Consider the following 21,199-nt stretch of genomic DNA (forward strand, 5'->3'; position numbering starts at 1 on the left):
GGCCTTTCTCAGGCGGACGATGCCGGCTTGTACACCTGCCTGGCTGCCAGTCCTGCTGGGGAGGATGGCAAGAGCTTCTGGGTCAAGACACAAGGTACCATTGCACAGCAGGGCGCCTGTGGCTAGAACGCAGGCCGGTCGCATAGCGGCAGCAGCCAGCCTCGCGTCTGCGCTGCCGTCAGAAGTGACTCCTGCCCCCTGGGAGGGGCGGGGGGTGTAGGGCAGAGCTGGCCACATCAGCCTCTAGCAATGGTGGGTGGATGAGCTCATCCTGCTGGCTTCCCTTTGCCCAGGGAAGGGAACGGATGGTGCCCCCGGAGGGAATGCGCCACAGGGAATGGGTTGGGTTGAATGGCATGAAATGCAGGGTTGATATCAATCTCCACCATGCAGCAGCCTTGGTACAGCGCCACTGGAAAGCAGCTGTGTGCAGGCAGGACCTGCGGGTGGGGACATGGGCCTAGACATCTCCTGTAACTGGGGTGTTGGGGGATGTCCTGCACTCTCCCCTGCTGGGAGCCTTTCAGGATTGTAGCTGGGCCCGCAGGTCCTGGCCCTGTCATGTGTCCACCCTTCTGGACCAGCGAGGTGGAAGGGAGAAGGGGGATGTAAGTGCCTTCCCTGTGAGCCTGGGGCCGGGTGACAGCAAGCAGGGTTAGTGCAAAGCAGAGCAGCGAGGGCTGGGGCATTTCTCGGGCATTGGCTGGTCGGTGGGAGTTACCATTTGGGGATGGCGCCCTCTCTCCGGTGCTCCCAGCTGCTCCTGGGCACGATTCCCCTTCAGCACATGCCTGACCCACTTGGTTTGGATCCCTTCAGCGCCTGCGAACATTCAGGACTCCAGTGAGACGCGCTCTGTCACCACGCTGGCCGGCGGGCAGCTCTCCCTGGAGTGCCCTGCGGACACTCACCCGCCGTCCCGCATCGAGTGGCACCGAGGGGGATCCCTGCTGCAGGTGTGTAGCTGGGGTGTCCGCCACTGCTGAACGTACCAGGCTGGGCGTGCATGGAAAGGGGGTTGGAGGGAGGGGCTGGCGTCTCAGTGAGGTGGCGCTGACTCCCCAGACCACGTCAGGGCCCGAGAGATCCCCTCCCACTCTCTGTGGCTCAGCCAATGCACTAGGTGGCTTCCCGTCACTGCATGGCAGGGGACTGGAGCCCCTGCCTTGGGGATCCCTCCCCGGTCTGTGGGTCCCTTTGATCAGCCACCCCCGGCACGGCTCAGCTCTGGCCGCTCGGCACTGCGGATGCTGCCTCTGGGATACTGAAGCAAGGCCACCGGACTCATTGCGCATGAAGCCTGCAGTTGGATGCGCATTGAGGTCTGGGCGGCGCTACTGACGGGGTGTTTGTCTCCGGGTGCTGGCAGGAGGATGCCCACGTGCGGTTTCTGGCCCAGGGGCGTTTCCTTCAGATCCAGGACTTGGGAGTGCCTGACGGCGGAGAATACAGCTGCACGGCGAGCAACGCGCTGGGGAGAACCAGCCTGAACTTCCACGTGGAGATCCAGAGTGAGCAGAGCTCGGGAGCCGCTGGGGAGGTGTGAGTCCCCGGCTCAGATCCTCCGGCGCCCTCAGTTGCTGGGGCTCCCCTGCGGTCAGCAGAGCTGGGTTGACTCAGACGCTCTGGCCCTCACTTCCCTTCCCGGAGTTGGGTTGGTGGGATATGCCGTGTGATGGGATCCATTTATCAATGAGCCACACCCCATAAACAAAGGGGTGGGCGGGCTCTTGGGAGTCCCTCCATTCACACATCTCATTGCATCGGCTTTGTTAATTGGTAGGAACCAATCCCTGTGCAGCATGTTCTGTCCACGTGCTGTCTGCCTTCGACCTGCTCGTTACCTCATCTTTCCATTCCCAACTTACCTTGTCCATTGTTGTTATCTTGTTCTTGTCAATGGTTCCCCGGATGTTCCCGCCCCAGGCCTTGGCCAGCTCAGAGAGTCCGTCTCTTCGCTCACTGGCCCATTTCCCTATCTTCGTTAGCACTAATGTTCTCATTTCAGCCTGCTCATCTCTGCGCCTCCCTAATCCTGTCTTCCAAGAAAGAAGGCTTCCCCCGGGGTTCATTACTCATCTCAAGCCAGGCCTATGTAGGAGTGAGTGAAAGAGGGAGGGGTTTCAGACCCCCCCCCATCCCCAAAACATTGGGACCCCTCCAAACTTCTTCCTATCCTGCTACAGCAGCAGGCTCACAGGAGCAGAAGGAGGCTGTGTGCTGCCCCTGGATGGGGGATGCTCAAGGGCAGAGCAGCTAAGCCAGGGATCTCAAACTCAAATCACCATGAGGGCTAGTACATTGGCCCGAGGGCCACATCACTGACACCTTTTCATATAAAGATACAAAAGCCCCGCCCCCACTCCACCCCTTCCATGAGGCCCTGCCCCGCCTCTTCCCACCCCTTCCCCGCCCCCATTCCAACCCCTTCCCCAAATCCCTGCCCCGGCCCCGCCTCTTCTCTGCCTCCTCCCCTGAGCGCACAGCTCCCCACTCCTCCCCCCTCCCTCCTGGAAAGCGCTAACAGCTGTTTGGTGGCGGGAAGCGCCTGAGTAGGCAGAGGAGCAGGGACGCGGCACACTGGCGGGGAGAGAGGGTGGCGGGTGGCGGGTGAGGGGAGCTTGGTGGCCGTAGGAAATAACTCCGCGTGTTTGAGACTCCTGAGCTAAGCACAAACTCCCCAATTTCTCGTATTGTTTTTTCCCAATGCCTCGTACCCCTCCTCCCCCCCGTGATTTTTTGGTTGCAGTTGCCCCTGTGATAAAGCCGGGCCCCTTGGCTGTGAGCGCCACTGTGAACGCGTCAGCTCTGCTGCCCTGCGAGTCGGAGGGGCAGCCCACGCCGCAGCGCACGTGGAGGAAGGATGGCCGGCTCCTGCTGCCTGCTGGGAACCCCAGGTAGGCGAGCCCAGGGCCGTTCTGCAGCCGTGCTCGCCCATCTGTTTGAAACTGGCTGTGGGAAAGCAGCCGCTTCCCATCAGTTTTGTCCCTGGAGCCTCAGCACAGCACAGTGAGCTCAGGTTTATAACTGGGCTGCTACGTGGGCCAGGCCTCTCGCTAACAGTGAGGAACGGAGCCTCGCAGGCACCCACATGAGACAGGGGCGTTTGTTACCCCCACTGTACGGCTGGGGGAGCTGCGGCAAGGGGAGATGAGGCGACTTGCCCAAGGTCCCATGGCAGATCATGGCCAAGTTGTGAACAGAGCCCGGGCGCCCTGACACCTAGCCCTGTGCTTGGACCACTCCTCTGTGCTGGTGGCCACCTCCGGGCCTGCCTTACTTACTGCCTCTGGTCTGCTGGCAAGGGTTCTCCTCTCCCTCAGCGGCTGTTTTCCTATTTGCTGCTTTCTGTCAATGAGGCATTAAACCAAACCGGCCGGTGGCCTGATGGACTCACCTTCCTCCCCTCAGGTTGGAGCTCCTGTCAGACGGCTCCCTGAGAATAAACCCAGTTCAGGTCCAGGACATGGGACATTACCTCTGCGTGGCATCTAACCCTGCTGGGTCTGACCGACGAGGCCTGGACCTCCGAGTCCTAGGTAAGGGGAGCGTGAGGAGGGAAGGGACTGACCTGGGAATGAGGCAGGCCACTAGGAGCCCGGCATACAGGGTTCACATCCAGCCACCCTGCATGGATCTCAGACAGCCTCTGCTCTGGATACCACCATCTCCTTTTTCCTATACATGCCGGCGTCCCCTCTCCTTTGTTCCAAGGAGTCCTTCTGCCTCCTGCTGGACTGGCCCAAGCCAATGTGCTCCCCCCTCATTAATGCCGCCTCCCTCCAGCAACGCCTCTAGCTGGTTGGAATCCACTCCTGAACTAATCATGTCTGTCTCCGCTTCTCGCAGTCCTTCCTGCCATTGCTCCGGGGCCCTCCAACCTGACCCTGATGGCCCACAGCCCGGCCTCGCTCGCTTGCGAAGCTACTGGCCTCCCCAAACCCCACGTGACCTGGAAGAAAAACGGGCACCTCCTGAACGTGGACCTTCCGCAGAGCCCATACAGGTACCGGCGCTGTCCTTGCCATGCATACCGCAGGCGGGGTGGGATGCTCAGGGAAATGTGCAGCTGCCTTTTGTAGAGCGAGTCAGGTCTGGTGGCCGGTTCTGCTGCCATTTGGTTCACTTGCTGTGCTGCTCCACACTGTACACAGCTGGCCCTGGCCCTCTCTGTCTTGGGGGCCGCTGCGATCAGGTGCTGGGGGCCATTGCTGACCTTAGTGGGGCAGGATCTGGTCCTCCGTTCGTGACGCCCCCTCACCCATGCACTCTGTGTCCCAGGTTACTGTCCTCTGGCTCCTTGCTGATTGCCAGCGCCAGCCTCCAGGACACGGCGCAGTTTGAGTGCATCGTAACGAACCCTGCAGGAGAGGCGCGCAGGCTCTTTGCAGTCGCCGTGCGTGGTGAGTGGCTCTCGGGCATGCAGTGGTCTCACCTTGGGACGGGCTTGCTGAGCTCTTTCCATTTCCCGGAGTGCCAATAGCTGCCTGAGCTCCAGCCAGTGCTTTTCCTGCACTGCCGCGCCGGCTGGAGCCCCAGTTACAGCAAACGCTGAGCCGTGTTCTCTGGGCGAGCAGCCTGTGGACTCCACTGGCGTGGGGAGTGCCTGCAGGCGCCTTGGTTCTGTAGCTCAACCTGCAGCAGCTCATGCTTTCAGCTCTGGAGGTCCCCGGTTCGGTCCCTGGTGGGTCGGCCAAGATGGCGGCTGTCACACATGCTTCCCGGAGCCTCGGCTCCATGCCCAGAGGGGAGAGTCTGGCTCCCGCACTTCGCTGCACAGCCCCGCTCACCTTGACTCTCGCCGTTTGCAGTCCCTCCCACGATTGCCGACGACCACACCGACTTCACAGCCACCAGGATGTCCCCAGTGGTTCTGACCTGCTACGCCTCTGGGGTGCCGGCACCAGCTGTGTCCTGGAGCAAAGATGGAGCCCAGCTGGGAAACAGAGGCAGTGGCTATCGCGTCTCGCCGACAGGTATCAGCAGCACCATCCTGTACATGGGTGTGTCAGCGGGGGGGCAGCACGCTCACCACCCAAGAGGGGGCACTATTCACCTCCCCCCCTGTGTTCCCAGGTGCTTTGGAGATCAGCCGTGCTCTGCCGATTCACACCGGGCGCTACACCTGCACTGCAAGGAACGCCGCTGGCGTGGCACACAAGCATCTCCTCCTGACAGTGCAAGGTACCCGGAGCTGCCAAGGCCACTTCAGGCTGGGGGGAAGGAGGCGAGCCCCAGCCCCAGAGAGGGAGGTGGGAGGGGGAGAGGCCTGCGAGAGAGTGCACCATCTGTCGGGACCATGAACGGGCATTAGGGAGTAGCCTGGCTTCCTGGACCTCTCCAGGTTCTGGGAGGCTGGGTGCTGACCATAGAGCCCTGGAGGCTGGGAAAGCAGCCAGGTTGTACTCTGTGAAGGAGCCGGCTCAGGCACTGTTCCCCCTCTTGGTTGCAGAGGCCCCGGTGGTGAAGCCCCTGCCTAGCATGGTGCAGGTGCGGGTCAATGCTGGTGTGATCTTGCCCTGCGAGGCGTCTGGGATCCCCCGCCCGGTGGTCACGTGGCAGAAAGAAGGGATGAGTATCCCAGCAGGTGAGCTGGGGTGCAGCTAAACCAGAGCCCAGAACTGCCCCACCGGTCCATGGCTTCACCACAGCAAAGCCCCTGGGAGGGGTTGGTGATGCTACTGGAACTTAGCACCCCGAGCGCTGCTGGGGGTGGCAGTGGCTTGGGCGAAAAACTATCTGAGGACCTTCCAAATCCCCCATCCCCTCCTGCCCTAGATCCCCAGTTCTCACGGAACCTCTCCTGGCTGCAGCGCGGGAGGCACAATGCTTGGTAGCTCTGAGCACCCCAGCACTGTGTCAGAGGGCACCAGGGGGCACCGTCAGTCAGTTCAGCGGGAAACCAGGACAGCTGGTGATCCTGAAATACCCCTTGGCACCTGTAAGGAGACATTAACCTGGGTGTTCTTGCTAAACGCAACCTAGAGTCATTCCACTCTGCCTCCACCTGCCGTTTCGGAGGCTCCGGTGGGTTCTTCACTTCCTGAGCTAAGCCGTTGTGTGCTACCTCGGAGGAGGCTGCATGTGATGTGTGGAGGAAGCGGTCCCTGTGTATAGTCTGTCAGTGAGTCACTAATGTGCTTGGGCCGGGGTGGTCTGGCCAGTGGCCGGCCTTCCTGCTCTTGCTCTTCATTTCTGCCACATCCCTTTTCTCTCTGATCTTTGTTTCTTGGTGGCAGGAGCCGGTTTCAAGGTGCTCCCCAATGGGCATCTGCATCTGTCCCGGGCCTCTGTGGAGGATGCTGGGGTTTACCTGTGTGTGGCTCAGAACCCCTCGGGCACAGCGCTGGGGAAAACCAGACTGATCGTGCAAGGTAGGAGCAGGAGCGGGGACCCACGCCTCAGAGCAAACCCAGAGCCGCATGTGAAACCCAGGGGGCTGGGCGTTATCCCGCAGCATGTGCTCTCCTGTTCCCCTGGGCCTTGCTGGAATGTCCTGTCTGACCTGGGGAATGACGAGTATTTGTTACTATAACCTCCATAGGGGGCCCAGGACCCAGTGTGTTTCCCAGCTTGATGTGGGATGCAGGGGTGGGCAGCAGAGCTTGGTCACCATTCTGGTCCCCTACCGGTGTTGCACAAGGCACACGCTCCAGCTTTACTGTGCTCGGAGAAGAGGGCAGGGTGGTTGGATTGCGCTAAGTGTCACAACGCGCTGTTACTAGAGATGGGCTGAGCCCCAGCATTTGGGAGCTGGATCCAAATTTCCCCCAAGCACCCAGGGTGTTCAGGGCTGGGTCTGAGGTAGCACAGGGGCCTGCTGGAAACGTAGAGCCTGGATCTGGGTGCAAAGCCAGGTGGTGTTTGGATCCGACGTTCTGGCTTGCGCCCTGTCCGCTCTTGTGATGCATTCGTCTCTGTGCACCATGAGGGAGAGCGGGGGGAGGCGGGAGGGGTTTGGCAGCATGCAGGGGCAGAGGGTAATGGAGCACCGTGCAGAGCAGCTAGGCTGGGGTGGGGTGGGGGTGATGTTCCAGCATCTTCATTCACCAGGGGCTGGGTTGGCATCTCACTGCAGGACACTTCTGCAAACTCAGTTGTTCAGTCAAAGCTGGATCACGCCTGGCATTCACTGGGAAGTAGCTATGGGAGGGGAACCCCGTCCACTGAAATCGGATGAGGGATCCTTTGCCTCCCATTCTCTGTTTTTTCCCAGTGCCCCCAGTCATTGAGGCCAGCCGGCCAGAGCTGTCCATCCTGGAGGGCTCCCAAGTTCTCCTGCCCTGTGCAGCTCGGGGAGTCCCTGAGCCCAGACTCACCTGGTCCAAAGACGGGGTCCCGGTGCCAGGGAGGGAGGGGAAATTCACCTTGCTGCCGTCCGGGGAGCTGATGGTGAAGGACTCCCAGGTAAGCAACCCAAGGGGACAGTGTGTTTTCTGGTTTATCTGGTGCGCATCCCATTTACTTCTCTGGGTCTGGTCTAGCTGCAGGCCCATGATAGTAAAGGGAGCATCTGGAGAAGGGATCTTGGGAAGAAGTGTCCTCTCAGTGTCACCCTGGGCTGACAGACGACACGCCTAGTGGCTCTTGTACTCTCTGGCTGGGAGGGCTGCAGGAGAGGGAGGGGAAGCCTGGTTCCACTTAATAGTGACTCCCACCGGCTGATTTCAGGACTTGCAGTCAATGGCCTCTGAGCGTTCTGCCCAGTCCCCTTTGGCACCAGGTGGATCTCCCTGGGGCTGCGCGTGTGTTTGGGGGGATGTTGATCACACAGGTCCTGCCAAGAGAAAAATTAACTTTGAAAACCAAGCACTGAATCAATCTGTGCACAAACACCACTCGAGGATGAGCCTAGCAGAGTTCTGCCCTGCTCCCTCTCCCTGGCATGGCCCCCACACCGAGGCAGGGAGAGCGGGAACTGGCTGGACCCCGGACGTGCCCACGTACGCCCAGGGAAATCTCAGTTGGCTGAGTACTCTCGGGATCCTGAGGAGTGCAAAGGACCCAGCTCAGAGTGGCTGGAATGGAAAAGCACTCAGAATCCTTTGGGCTCAGTTCATTTGTGGGGTGCAGCGCCTTGCCCCAGTGATGTCCCACTGACTCGCTCAAACCTTCCCCCCCTTGCAGGGTGGGGATGCCGGGACGTACACCTGCACTGCAGAAAACTCTGCTGGGAAAGCCACGCTGCAGCTCCAGCTCGCCGTCCACGTCCCTCCCTCCTTCACAGAGCAGCCAAGGGACCGGACGCTGAACAGGGGCGAGAGACTGATCCTTGGCTGCGTGGCGAAGGGGAACCCGATGCCCAGCATCACCTGGACGGTCAACAACAAACCGGTCAGAGGTGAGCGGGGCCAACTCTGCCATAGGAGCGGTGGGGGCTGGCATGGAAGGAGGGGGTTGGATCGGGGGAGGCAGAGAAAGAAGGCGCAAGACCCCATGTGGTGGGAGGGGTAAGAGAGCCGGTGAACTAAAGGAGAGTGACCAGGGGGCTGCACTGGGGTCTCTTTGAAAAGGCCCCAGAGATGCTGGTAGCAGGGGGCAGACCTAGCCGTGTGGCTTCCCTTTGGCAGCGGGCATCTGGGAGCAGAGCGGGCAGAGCACCCTGCAGAGAGAGGCCGTCACCAAGGAGGACACTGGCACCTATGCCTGCGTGGCCGAGAACGGTGTGGGCAGCGTCAAGGCTGTTGCGTTCGTCTATGTGAAAGGTACCTCAGCAGGTGAGGGCAGCTCGCTTGTGGAGCGCTGAGGGGAGGGGGTCTGGTCTCGGCCTGGAATAGCGCCTCTGTGGTCAGCAGACCCCCCTGCATCCACACCAGCGTCACAGAGCCCAGAGCCTGGCCTGGTGTCCAAAGGCCCTGGCCGTTCCGGGAGCGCATAGCCCAGGCCGAGCAGGATTTTTGTCTCTAACCCATTCTCCTTCTCCAGAGGCTCCGGTCCTCCGTGGCGAAGTCAGCGCCTACCAGGTGGAGCCCCTCGGGGGCAACACCCTCCTGAACTGTGAAGCCCACAGCGACCCTGCCCCAGTTATCCACTGGAATAAAAACGGGCTCCCGGTGCTGGGCAGCTCCCACCTGCGCCAGCTCCAGAACGGCTCGCTGGCCATCTACGGGACGGTGGTGAGTCACAGTCCCAGCACTGGCTCCCTGTAGACAGGGGGCTGAGGACTGCAGAGGTGTGTGAGGAGGAGCTTGGGTGTCTTCCCTTTTCTCTCTCTTCGTTTGTGCTGCCAGATTTTTTCCTTCCCTCCTTTGAGTCTCATGGCCGGGTTAGATTGGAGCAGGGGCTAGCGAAAACTTGGAGTGCTCTGCATAGGGGAGACGCTGCCTGGGAACAAGCAGGGTCAGTCACGGGCTGGGATCTCTGGACCCGCTCACCCAGCAGAGTTGTACTCGGGAAGTAACTTCTCCCTCTGAGGAACTAGGGCACCGATTTCTTCGCTGGGCCAGCCTCTCCTTTTGTCGCTGGGGGTCATGACAGGATCTAAAGAAGTTCTTCACTCTCTACCCTAACTCAGAACAGAAGCATTCTCTGTGAGGTGGGGCCGGCGGATAAGGCCCAGGTTGATCTGGCGTCTGTCACTCAAGAGGCCTTAGTTCCGGCTCTGCCATGCTCCATCTGCAGAGGCTGGATGGGGCATTGCAGGTTGGCCACCAGTTTGTATTAAAGATGAAGGGGCTTCAGTCTGCCCAATGTTATGCTAATTAGCTGCACTCCTGGGAAGTCATCAGTGCAGCCCTGCCTTGAGCAAGGTAGGTGATGCATCTGTTTTCCCTCCTCCCAGAGCGACGACGCGGGGCGTTACAAGTGCGTGGCGGAGAACGAGGTGGGCACGGTGGAGAAGGTGATCACCCTCGCCCTGCGGAGTGAGTATCTGTCCGCATTGGCTGCCTCGGTAGTTTAGTCTCACAGACGGTGTCGCCCTCATGCCTGCGGTGGGGGGAGGGGGAAAGGGGGGCAGTTGGTTTGCAGGGGAAATGGCCAAACTGATCAGTTCCCTGCCGTTGCTCCAGGCCTTGGGCACTAGTGCACCTTGGTCCCTCCTGTTCTCTGCCTCTGGCACATAGTGACATAGTCTGCTGAGGCCTGACATGCTTTGGGCGAATTCCAGCTGTTGGGTAAAGTGCACAGGTGCTTGGTGGTGCAGGGGCCGGGGATATACGGGAAGTCAGACGCGATGATCAGGTGTCCCTTCTGGCCTTAGAGTCTCTGGCTCAGGAACTCTCCTCAGGATGTGGGCAGAGGACTGAGATCAAGAAGGAAAAATGACCAAGCTGTCTAGTAGCCCCACTGAGGGAGAGGATCAGCCTCATAAAATCCCCTGGGGCCTCAGAAATCCAGTGTGAATATGTGTGAACATTTCTCTTGGAAGAGTCCAAGTTACATCTGAGAGAGATGCTAGTGTCTGACTGGAAGCCCCTCAAAATAATGACGGGTGGAGCTACTCCACCTCCTCTGAACTCGGGGGCAATTCAGAGCTGGATGTCAGAACTGCTAGACCCGTCTCAGCTCCATGAGCACACACGGACTCTGCCGGGCGTCGGGTGCTGCATTGACCGGGTGGTTTCCCCCTTGTATTCTAGGTGCCCCTGTGTTTAGTGTGAAACCTCAAGACGTGGCTGTGAGTGCTGGGGAGAGGGCGCTACTTCACTGCCAGGCTACTGGAGAGCCAGCCCCCACAGTGGAGTGGACCCGGGAAGAGAAACCCCTCCAGGAGAACCACCGAGTCCAGATCCTAGCCAACTCCACGCTGCTGATCAGTGCCATGGAGGAGGCGGACGTGGGACTGTACGAGTGTGTTGCACGCAATCTGATGGGATCCTCCGTCGTCCAGGCCTTCCTGACGATGCGAGGTACGTGCCCCAGGGGCTGGAGATCCTGCGTGAAACGGGGGAGCCTTTTAGTGCCCTCTACCCTCTCCGCACACTGCAGGGCAGGACTGGTTGCTGGGAAGGCAGCATGGCTGGAGGGGGTTGAGCAAATAGAATTTACAGCCAATATGATTCTATCTCCCCCTCCTGCCCTAATGGACAGGCACTGGGCAAGCTGGGGCAGTTGGTCCAGATGCTCTCTGCCCTGTGGAGGGGGCTATGGCCAGCACCCCTGCTCCTGCATCCACCCGCCCCCTCAGTCCAGCAGCAAGGCCTGCGCGGGGGAGGATGTGGCGGTGGAGGTATGCTCGCCCCTCAGTGCCCTGGTACAAAGCACAGCTCTGAGAGGTGCCTCTCCCCTGTGCGTGCTGGGGGCAGGCTCCGGCCTGAGGGACGCTGGCCAGTGCGAAGGGAGGGTCCCTGTAGAGCTGGGAGCTCCCTGACCTGGTTTCTCTTGGCCTGTCTAGGGGTTTTACAGCAGGATTTTCATCAGCAGGGAGCTGTAATGTGTGTGTAGCATTTGCAAATGTGTATGGAGGGCCCTGTGCCCCACTGAGTGCTCCCAAGAGAACACGGATGCTAATAGCAGGGGCCTTTGTCTATCAAGTGGGCTCGCCATTTCCCAAACTGGGGCAATGGGCAAATAGTCTCTTGTCTCCAGCCGTGGCCAGTCCTCGATGCCTAAGACGGAAGGAATATTCCACCCCTCCTCCTTTGCAAACACAATAAAGCAGCTGCGGTGGGGAGGAAGCTCCTGGTTCCGCCTGCTGACTGCTGAAGCGTTAGGACTCACAGGTGTGCTGCTGCACCAGCCCTTACCCTGGAGACCCTGTCTGGTGTAACACAGGCATTATGCTTATTCCTAGAAATAGCTAATATCTCCCCCTGCAGCATCCTGCAGCGCTGAGTTGCACGGGTTAACGATGTGCTGTGTCAAGATGTACTTCCCTATTTATCTGTTTTAAACCATGTTGCCTTTTCATTTCATTGGTTCTTTTCCCCCCTTGTCCTGTACTGTGGAACGGTACCGAGAGGTGGGGCAATGGACCTCTGTGCTGCTCTTTGTTTTCTATCCCGCCACCTCTCCCCGTACTCTTCTCCTTTGCAAGCACATAGCCCTAGGGTGGAGCTGAGGGAATCTTGAAACTGCATTTAAGCCCCTGTGCCACGAAGCCGCAATGAAGGCTTGCATCCCCGGCTCCTCCAGCCCACAGCAGGCTGGTCATTCCCATTTGAGTTTTACTGAATCTATCCGGAGTGATTTGATTCTTTTGTCTCGGGAGACCTGCTAAATGCCCAGGCCCGGTGACTTCTGCTTTTTCTTGGTGAACAGATTGAAGAGCCAGATGAGACAGTCATGCAATTAGGCAGAGGAAGCATGTTGCAGTGCCCGGTGCATCCGTCTGATTAGCAGTAATAGGGATGCCGGGGCACTGCCCAGACGCTTTACAGGAAGAGCAAATGAAACACACTGCAGAGAGAAACTCAGGCCAGAGATGGTCGTGTGCGGCAGGCAGAGCAGACTGAATGGGACTGCGTGTGACTGTGCATGTGTATTAGTCTGTGGACAGGCGTGCAAGGATGTGTGCGTGCATTTGTGGGAGCAAGGCTGTGGCATGTATACAGATCATCCAGATTGGTCCTATGGAATGTGAACCCCAGCTGCCCTAGGAGATGACTCCCCTTGCTCCAACAGTGACAAACGAACGCTGGCCTGATCTGTGCCCGGCAGCTGGTGCAGCGGTGTATTGCAGCAAGGGGCAGAGGGCTCCTGCAGGCCAGGCTCAGGCTGCCCATGGTAGCTGGGCACCGGAAATGAAGCGGCGCAGGACGGGAGATGGGCATTAATGCCTCGCTGGCCAATTGGGCCCTCTGCCCACCAGCTTGGGTCTTGCTGTGCAAAGAGATTTAGTGTGGGTCTCCCCCCTCATTCCGCCTTGTCTCCCTTCCCTCAGGAGAGCCCCTCAGAGTCCGGGGCAGTCTGATCGGCATCATTAATGACCGAGAATTTGGCATTGCCTCTCTGAACGCCAGCGTGATGGAGGATCCCCGCTCTGGCATGGCCACCATACAGAGCAGGATCGGGAATATCCCACCAGCTGTCGGTGCGTGATGCCCCGGGGATACGTCTTGTGTCAGTTACACCTACTACATGGCCAAGTAAACGACAAGAAGCCGGATGTAAATCTGGGTGAAATACCCACTGCACAATACGCTTGCCTGTACCGTGAGTGAGCGACTTAGCTGGTATTTTTTTACCAGATCTAGTGGGCTGTAGTGGATAAATGCTGCTGTTCCCACTCATACACGTATGTAGCCAGTTGTCTGTTCCCTGGCTAGGTAATCCATCCCAGGTTTTAGAGAGACCCTCTAGTAGCACAAACTGTGTCCAGTCTGGGAGCTGGAGAGAGGGGGTGACTTGATGACAGTCTGTAAGTACCTACGTGGGGAACAAATATTTAATAGTGGGCTTCTCAATCTAGCAGAGGAAAGTATCACACGAGCCAATGGCTGAAAGTTGAAGCTAGACAAATTCAGGCTGGAAATAAGGTGTAAATTGTTAAGAGTGAGAGTAATTAATCATTGGAACAATTTCCCAAGGCTCATGGTGGATTCTCCATCGCTGCCCATTTTTAAATCAAGATGGGATGTTTCTCTAAAAGATCTGCTCTAGGAGTTATTTTGGAGCATTCGCTGGTCTAGGTCAGACTAGATGATCACAATGGTCCCTTCTGGCCTTGGGATCTAAGCTTGTGACTCCCCTGGTGGGTTCCTCGGGTGCTGTTGGGGAGGGAGCTGTTCCTAACAAGGGTTCCTGGAAGGGATCTGGGGATTGATTTATGGGGGAGCCTAGCCCAGCACGCAGAGGCCTCATGCCGAGCGCCCCCTTTGGAGCACAGGGCTAGCAGGCAGGAACTCCTGAGTCCTCACCCAGCTACAGACGGGAGTGCCCTGGGTGAGCAGAACAGGGTTAGTACCTCGCTGGGATGAATGGCTCCAGACTGTTTGGAGCTGGGAATGCCATGCTGGAGCAGGATCATGATTCTGATTCTGCTGCCCCAATAAGGACCTTTGACCACATTTAATTGCTAAGGCCAGTGTGACCAATGCACTGGGTGGGGAGCTGGCTGGGATTCCAGGGCGCCTCTCCCCAGAGCGCACAGCTACTCCTCAGGAGAGCCCGGACGGAGATGGGACTGACCCTCGTGCCCTTCCCTGTACCTCCCAGGGCCGCTGATGAGAGTCCTGGTCACCATCATTGCTCCGATCTACTGGTCCTTTGCACGTCAGAGTGGCAGCGCCAGGAACGGCTTCTCGCTGACCAGCGGCGTCTTCAGGCAGGAGTCGCAGGTGGAGTTTGCCACAGGTGAGGAGGCAGGTGTGTGTGTCCTGCTGAGAGCCAAGGGAGGGCGGCAGAGATCATGGTGCGGGAGTCTGTGGGGGAGCCTTGTTGGTAAGGAGGTTCCCTTAGGGCTGGGCGGGGGCATGGCATCAGTGGGGACAGACGGCCTGGGACAATGATCAGGGTGACGTCCGTGGCATATCTCAGTCAGCCAGGTATCACCCATAGCTCATAAGGAAGGTAGATTGGGGAAGGAAACCCTGCACTGCTCATTTCTCACCCGAGGGGGTCAGATAATAATAATAAATACCAGCCTCTTACACAGGGCTTGACATCAGTAGATTTCAAAGGAGGGCAGTATCATTATCCCCATTTTACAGCTGGGGAAACTGAGGCACAGATGGGGCAGTGGCTTGCCAAGGTCACCCAGCAGGCCAGTGGCAAAACTGGGCATTGAATCCAGGGCTCCTGAGTCCTATCCTCTAGGCCGCTTTGCAGGGAGTGTCTGGAGACAGCGTGGTGACCACTGCATGCTGAGGCTGTGCAAACCGTTCACAGCAAAACCCAAGACCCCAAGGAGTGCCGCCCGATTTCTGGTTTTGTTCTGTGCCAGCCGTCTCCACCGTGGTGCCTGAGGAGTCTAGGATGGCTCACGAGCCTTTGGAGCAGGGCTATGTGCCAGCCACCTCTGAGTGACCCACCTCTGCTTTAGGGGACCGACTTTGGCACAAAACTCTGTGAAATTTGTGGCTTCAACCCCACACTAGTGAAAACTGACCCCTTGGCTTGAGTTCCACATGGGGGCTCCGAGTTCACTGGAGCCTGAAACTCCAAGGGAAACGGGCGTTCGGTGGCCAGGGATCTGGAGGGAATGGAATGAAGAGCTGTTTGCAGGGCTCCCAGCCAGGTGGGGCAGCTCATTTCAGCATCAAGCCTACCGAGCCCTTCCGAAGAGCCAGCGCTGTGAGGCGGTGTGTTGCTGGGGTGGCCTGCGGTGCTCTGCAGGGAGCCTTGTGTCTGCAGAGCATGTGGTTGGGGTCAGAGACAAGCCTGAGCTGTAACTACAGATGCAAATACTCCCAGGTTTAAAAGTTGGCCGCAAGATCTTGAAATTTGCTACTGGGCGCATCCACAGCCCAGCTCTGGGCCCTTTGCAGCCCGGCTTGGCCCCAGGTCTGTCTGAAATCATGGTGGGCTGGATCGTTAACTGGTGCGGACTCGCTGACCCCTGCTTGTCGCTGCAGGGGAGCTCCTCCGGATCACGCACGTTGCCCGAGGCCTGGACGCAGGCGGGGCGCTTCTCTTCGACGTCGTGGTCAACGGGTTTGTGCCGGAGAGCATCGCTGAGGCTGCTGTGCTTTTCCAGGTCAGTAGGGAGCTCTGGGACACTGCCCTTGCCCCCTGCTTCTCTGCCCAGCCAGCACCTTGGCAGCGCCTGCTCCTGTTCGCAACGACAGGTCCCTCGTCCAGGGGAGTCTGGTGGGCCCCGGTCCCTGACTGTCCCATCTCCCTCTTTCCCTCCCAGGATTTCAGCGAGCACTACGTGCAGACGGGGGCCGGGCAGCTGCACGTGGAATCTGAGCAGAGCTACTTGCAGGACGGGCTCCCGGTTCAGATCCGCTGCAACCACAGCATAGAGTACGAGGCTGCTCTGGGCCGGCAGCCTTCCCTGGTGCAGCATGTCCAGGCGAGGGCCGTCAAGTCCTCCTTCAACCCGGCCTCTGAGGAGCTCCTCTTCCAGCTCAGCTCCTCCCTCCGCGCAGGTAACAGGAGAGCAGCCAGCAGTCCGTCTTCTCACGGTGAGCATTGCCCACTGAGAGCCCTGGACTCAGAGTCCACGGGCTGGATGGCAGCAGGACAAGCTTCTCCCAGGCTGCCCTGGGCCGAGAGAGGGAGGCCGTTCCCCATTGGCATGCCTAGGAGCTGGGTGATGCTGTGTCGAGGGCTCCTGTCCCCTGTGCTCCCCATGAGCCCTGCCTCACTGAGGTGCTGACGGGGCTCTCTTGCCTTCTTGTCTTTGCCGCAGAGGCGAACGGAGAGCAGTGCCCGCAGGGGTTTGCACTGGGCCCGCAGCAGTTGTACTGCATAGGTAAGCGCCATTCCTGAGGGGTGGGCCATGTGCTCCCCTCAGGCCGGGGCCCGTTCTCCATCCCCGCTCAACGCCAGGGCGTTCTCAGTGCCTGGTGACCCGGGGGTGCCGCGGCTCTGTAATCTCCAGTGCTGGTAGACGTCTGTATGCTGCCTTTGACTGAGCTAGCAAGCTAACAGCAGCAGTGTCGGTGCCTGGCCACCCCAGTTCAATCCTGCCCGGCGCCCAAGGGCCGTGCTGGGGGGGCCTGGCCCATCCCACGGCCCGCGCCGGGCTGCTATTTTTAGCACACTAGCTGGCATGTGTACGTGTACCCAGCACCGCCTGCAGTTGCACCTCCAGCTCCAGTACGGCCATCCCCTCCCCCGGCTGCCAGAGGCAGAGCGTGCACCGCTGGGGGAGGTGGGCTGGTTCCAGGCTCTGGCCCCCCGTGGCCGGCAGAGGCAGTTACTAGATGTGCACATGCTCCCTGGGAGCCGCCCCAGCCAGGGTGAGGAGAGGTGCTGCACGGGGGCAGGAGGTGAGGTTGGAGCACATGCTGCAGCTCTCCAGAGGCAGTTACCCAGGGCATGGTTTCTGCTTCCCTTCTGCTCTGAGATGACCTCTGGGTCAGTAACCTCTGCTGAGGTGCCTCCCCCTCGGCCGTCTTGGCTTCGCCTGCCTCGGTGCTGAGGGTGGGGGCAGCCGAGGCGTACGTGGCACGTGCTACCCCAGGCTCTTGCTGGGAAGGGACGGTGACTCCTTTTCCCTCCATCCCAGATCAGAACGAGTGTGCGGCTGCGAAGAGCCCTTGTTCCCATGCCTGCCACAACTCCGTGGGCAGCTTCTCCTGCACCTGTCCCGCTGGATACGCCCTGGCGCCGGATGGCAGGGAGTGCAGAGGTAAGGAAGGGGCTGCTCTCCAGCTTCCCTCCACCTCATTGGCCTGACCTCCCAGGGAAGCTGCAGGCCCAGGACAGGACAGCCTCTGGGTGTGAGCACAAGCAATTCACCCTGCACCCTCGCTGCATGGGAGCAAGCGATCCCAGCCACAAGGATCTCCGGAGCCTCCAGAAGCCCTTAAGTGAGGGAGGGGATGCCCCCTCGGCCTTCTCCCCAGGGCGAGGAAGGCCCTTTTCCCTAGAGGTGGTGGGTGCCCATGGGAACATCAGGAGGCTGGGGACAGGAGCACATGCAAGTCTGGCCCTGGGAGCTCCCTTGGGGAACACAGCAGGGGGCTGTCCCATAGACCACTCAATCCTTCTTCTCTGGACGTCTCGGGGCGAAAGACCCCCCCAGCATATTCAGCCCCCCCGTGGGAATGGCTGTGTGCCCTGCTGGGCCAGAGGTCGAAGGGCGCGGCGGCTGGGGGTCAGGCCATGCTGTTAAGCAGCCATGGGCAGTTTCACCGATGCTGCCCAACGGGAAGGAGACCGGCAGGAGGCCTCCCTGCAGAGAGGAGGGCGGAGGGTTTCTCTTGGAGCTGGCCTGGGCCCAGCAGCCCCTCTGCTGCCAGGCTCCGTGGGCAAGGGGAGTGAGGCAGCTGCACTGGTGCTGGGCTCTCTCCGCAGACGTGGACGAGTGTGCGCAGGGCACCCACGCCTGCCGCCCAGAGCAGCAGTGTGCGAACCTGGCGGGGACCTATCGGTGTCTGATGCGCTGCGGGGCTGGCTTCCGGCCGGCTGTGGATGGAGTGGGGTGTGAAGGTAACGGCCCCTGGGCTCTCCTGCCCAGCCCATGGGGAGGGAGGTTCCTCGGCGGACTCCACACATTGCCTGGCTCGCGCTCCTTCCCTAAGGCCCTCCAGTGGGGCATTCCAGCCTGTGCCAGGGGCCCGATGGATGGCCCAGGGATGAATCCTCTGCCTTGTGGGACAGGGGCAGCAGCAGGGCCAGCTCTCCCCATCCTGCCCCGCCTGGGGGCCCCCTTAGCGGAGAGGGGAGTTAGTCTCAGGGAGCCCAGCCAGGGAGCCCTCGATCGGCCCCATGCTCGGTACAGGCCAAAGCGGAGCAGGAGGCTGGTCACAAGACAGGTCCCAGGCAGTGACCAGGGGTCAGTGATCTGGCGTCTCAGCCCATGATGCGCGAGGAGGGCCATGGCTTTAGCTGCTGCGTGGGGACTTGCCCGCCGGGAGACCTGTCCTCTCGTTCTCCCCACAGATCTGGACGAGTGCACGGAGGGATCCCACGCCTGTCGCTACAACCAGATCTGTGAGAACACGGTCGGTGGGCACCGTTGCACGTGTCCCCGCGGTTACAGGACCCAGGGCACCGGCCGACCCTGCTTGGGTAACACGGACTTGCCAGCCTTTGCCATGCAATGAGAAAAGCAGGGGAGGCAGCATTTCTGCTGGTTCGAGCCGGAGAGTGCGGGGGGTGGGCCCCAGGACTCCTGGGTTCAATTCCTGACTCGGATATTGACTTGCTCTGTGACGCTGGGCAAGTCCGGAGACGGGTCTCGACCCCCCCAGGTTGCTGCTGGAGTAACGCAGCTAGTTCTCCTCTGCCCAGTCCCTCTCACTCTGGCACCTGTAGAGGGAGCTGCCTGCTCTCTCCCCTTCCCAGCGAGAGCGCCCCCTGGTGAGAGCAGGGGGGAAGGAGAGTCGCTGGGGAGGCTGCCAGTGAAGCTTCAGGAGGCGGGTGCTTGGATGGTGGGTGTGAATGCTTTGCGCTGGGCCTTGATCCCTGCCCTTTGCCTGCGGACCATTCATGAACCCTTACAAGCCCTCTGCGGTGCTGGGAATCAAGAATTGTTCTCTTGACTTTGTTGGTTGGGATACTACGCTGTAACTTGTTCAGGGTCACGCAGCACGTTAGCGGCAGAGCCAGGAATAGAAACCCAGGCGTCCTGACTCCCAGTCCCGCCCGCTCTAACCAGGAGACAGCACTGCTTCCCAGAGCCAGGGAACAGAGCCCAGGAATCCCGGGTTCCTATTTCCTGCTCTAGCCATTAGCCAGCGCAGCTTCTGCTGGGCTCTCGGACTCACGCTGGCTTTTCTCTCTCTTTATCAGACATAAACGAATGCCAGCGGGCACCTCCGCCATGTGCTTTCCAGTGCCGCAACCTCCAGGGCAGTTACAAATGCCTGTGCCCGCCTGGGGAGACCTTACATGGGGATGGCAAGTCTTGCACTGGGCCGGAAAAGGCCAGAGGGAACGTGACGCGTGTCAGCAACAGAGGGACCCGTCTGCAGTGGCTCAGACCAAGTGGCCGATCGCCCGGGGGAGGCTATTACACCTGGCTCTCCTTCGGCCAGTCTGGTAATGCCCTGAGCCCCGGCAGCCAGGCCCAGTGCCCGTCGGGATTCACCAGGCGCAATGGACTTTGCACTGGTAAGGCCACGTGCTGCTGACCCTTGGCACTCCAGAGAGGGGGAGCCTTGGAGCAATGCAGCCGGAACAGGCCCAACTCCATCTTATAACCCACTCTCCTCGCTCCTCCTTCCCCTCTTCCTCCCCGCCGTGCCAGCCATTCTGTGGCTCTACCTGCTCCCCTATGGAATTGGTCTCTCCGGGGCCGAGGCCTTTGGTCCCTCGTGGGGCTGGAGTGGGGCTTCCCTGGGCCAGATCCCCCCCAGGAGGGTGGGTGAAGGGGACCGTTTGCCGGGGCCTTACGCCTTTGCGGGGTTGTTTCAGTGGCACGGTGCACCATGGTGGCTGTGCACTGAAGGCGCGGGGGCAGTGTCATGCTGCACGTGGGGCTGGAGGTTGCCCCTCGCGGGGGGGGGGGGGGGGGCGGGAGGCACAGCAGTGCACTGAAGTGTGCCAGACTTGGAATCTCTCCTCTCTCTTCCCCCCTCTTTACGCAGATCTTGACGAATGTCAGTTGCGGAACCTGTGCCAACACGAGTGCAGGAACACAGAGGGCAGCTACCAGTGCTTGTGCCCGGCCGGCTACCGGCTGCTGCCCAATGGGAAAACCTGCCGGGGTCAGTGCGTGCGTGTGTCACTGTTCCGAAGCGTGTGTGTGTCCATCCGTCCCTGCCACTTCGATACTGTAAACCCTAATCTCCCTTTCCAAAGCCTGGATTTCACACCCGCCTCTTGCTGCTCCAGCAAAATCCCCACCAACTGCCAGGCTCCCGCAGTGCCTGCATTGGGCTGCACTTTTCATCTCCCAAGCAAAAGGGCATCATTGTAGGGATGTCAATGGAGCTATGCCAGGGCTGGATCTGGCCCATTAAATTCCCATGCCTCACAATGGCGCTCTCAGCTTAGTATCACTGCCACCAGCTCATGGAGCAGGAAACAGAGGTGATGTGACTTACCCAAGGGACACAGTGCATGGCAGTGGCAGAGCCAGGCTTAGAACTTCGTGGTTCCTATGCCTGGCCTCAAGCCACTAGCCCACAGGGCCATGGTCCTCCTGCCCCCTCTGCCAAGCCACTGCTTAGGAATTGCTGGGGTGCCCCCGTGGGGCTATGTTGCTTCCTGGACCCAAGTGCAGTATGGTCATGCACGGTCTGCTTTGGGGGCATGTTAGTGACTGGGCGGGTGCCTGCTGTCAGCAGACTCTGCAGCTCACCCGGTGGGTAAAATGGAGGCGCTTCATTGCAATGGGCTCATGGAGAAAGCCCTTCGCTCTCCAGGGCGCAGCTGCTCGCCTGAAGGCACGGAGGGGTGTGATACAATGAGCAGCAGAGCCCGGCCCCACTATCTCTCCTCACTCCCCCCCACCTTCTCCTCTGCAGACATAGATGAATGTGCAGAAGGGAGGATTCAGTGCAGCCCGAAGCAACTGTGCTTTAACACGCGGGGAGGCTCCCAGTGCCTGGACACGCCCTGCCCTGCCGGCTACAGGAGAGGCTCCAGCCCAGGGTAAGGTTTGGGGGGGATAGAAGTTCTTTTTGGGGGGCGTACCCAAGCAGGGCAGCTGTTCCTCTTCTCCTGGCGTAAGCAGCCCACCAATGCTCTTCTCCAC

The 21,199-nt window shown here is 59.9% G+C and overlaps 1 protein-coding gene across 1 annotated transcript in view; it reads left to right on the forward strand.

The window, feature by feature from the left end:
- Nucleotides 1–21,199, forward strand: part of HMCN2 (hemicentin 2) — a 113,938-nt gene that overhangs the window by 91,139 nt on the left and 1,600 nt on the right. The window contains exons 70-97 of the mRNA XM_034793850.1: nt 13–94; nt 820–956; nt 1,370–1,511; nt 2,750–2,897; nt 3,412–3,539; nt 3,850–4,006; nt 4,282–4,403; nt 4,812–4,976; nt 5,077–5,184; nt 5,453–5,587; nt 6,240–6,374; nt 7,217–7,407; nt 8,128–8,341; nt 8,571–8,705; nt 8,926–9,116; nt 9,782–9,863; nt 10,581–10,850; nt 12,824–12,973; nt 14,098–14,235; nt 15,456–15,577; nt 15,737–16,010; nt 16,238–16,300; nt 17,060–17,182; nt 17,851–17,985; nt 18,439–18,567; nt 19,291–19,611; nt 20,088–20,207; nt 20,970–21,096. Coding sequence (XP_034649741.1) covers nt 13–94; nt 820–956; nt 1,370–1,511; nt 2,750–2,897; nt 3,412–3,539; nt 3,850–4,006; nt 4,282–4,403; nt 4,812–4,976; nt 5,077–5,184; nt 5,453–5,587; nt 6,240–6,374; nt 7,217–7,407; nt 8,128–8,341; nt 8,571–8,705; nt 8,926–9,116; nt 9,782–9,863; nt 10,581–10,850; nt 12,824–12,973; nt 14,098–14,235; nt 15,456–15,577; nt 15,737–16,010; nt 16,238–16,300; nt 17,060–17,182; nt 17,851–17,985; nt 18,439–18,567; nt 19,291–19,611; nt 20,088–20,207; nt 20,970–21,096 — 4,244 coding nt within the window. The remainder of the gene's footprint in view (nt 1–12; nt 95–819; nt 957–1,369; nt 1,512–2,749; nt 2,898–3,411; nt 3,540–3,849; nt 4,007–4,281; nt 4,404–4,811; nt 4,977–5,076; nt 5,185–5,452; nt 5,588–6,239; nt 6,375–7,216; nt 7,408–8,127; nt 8,342–8,570; nt 8,706–8,925; nt 9,117–9,781; nt 9,864–10,580; nt 10,851–12,823; nt 12,974–14,097; nt 14,236–15,455; nt 15,578–15,736; nt 16,011–16,237; nt 16,301–17,059; nt 17,183–17,850; nt 17,986–18,438; nt 18,568–19,290; nt 19,612–20,087; nt 20,208–20,969; nt 21,097–21,199) is intronic.

Source organism: Trachemys scripta, chromosome 17 (genome assembly GCF_013100865.1).
Source record: "Trachemys scripta elegans isolate TJP31775 chromosome 17, CAS_Tse_1.0, whole genome shotgun sequence".
NCBI classification, from domain to species: Eukaryota; Metazoa; Chordata; order Testudines; family Emydidae; genus Trachemys; species Trachemys scripta.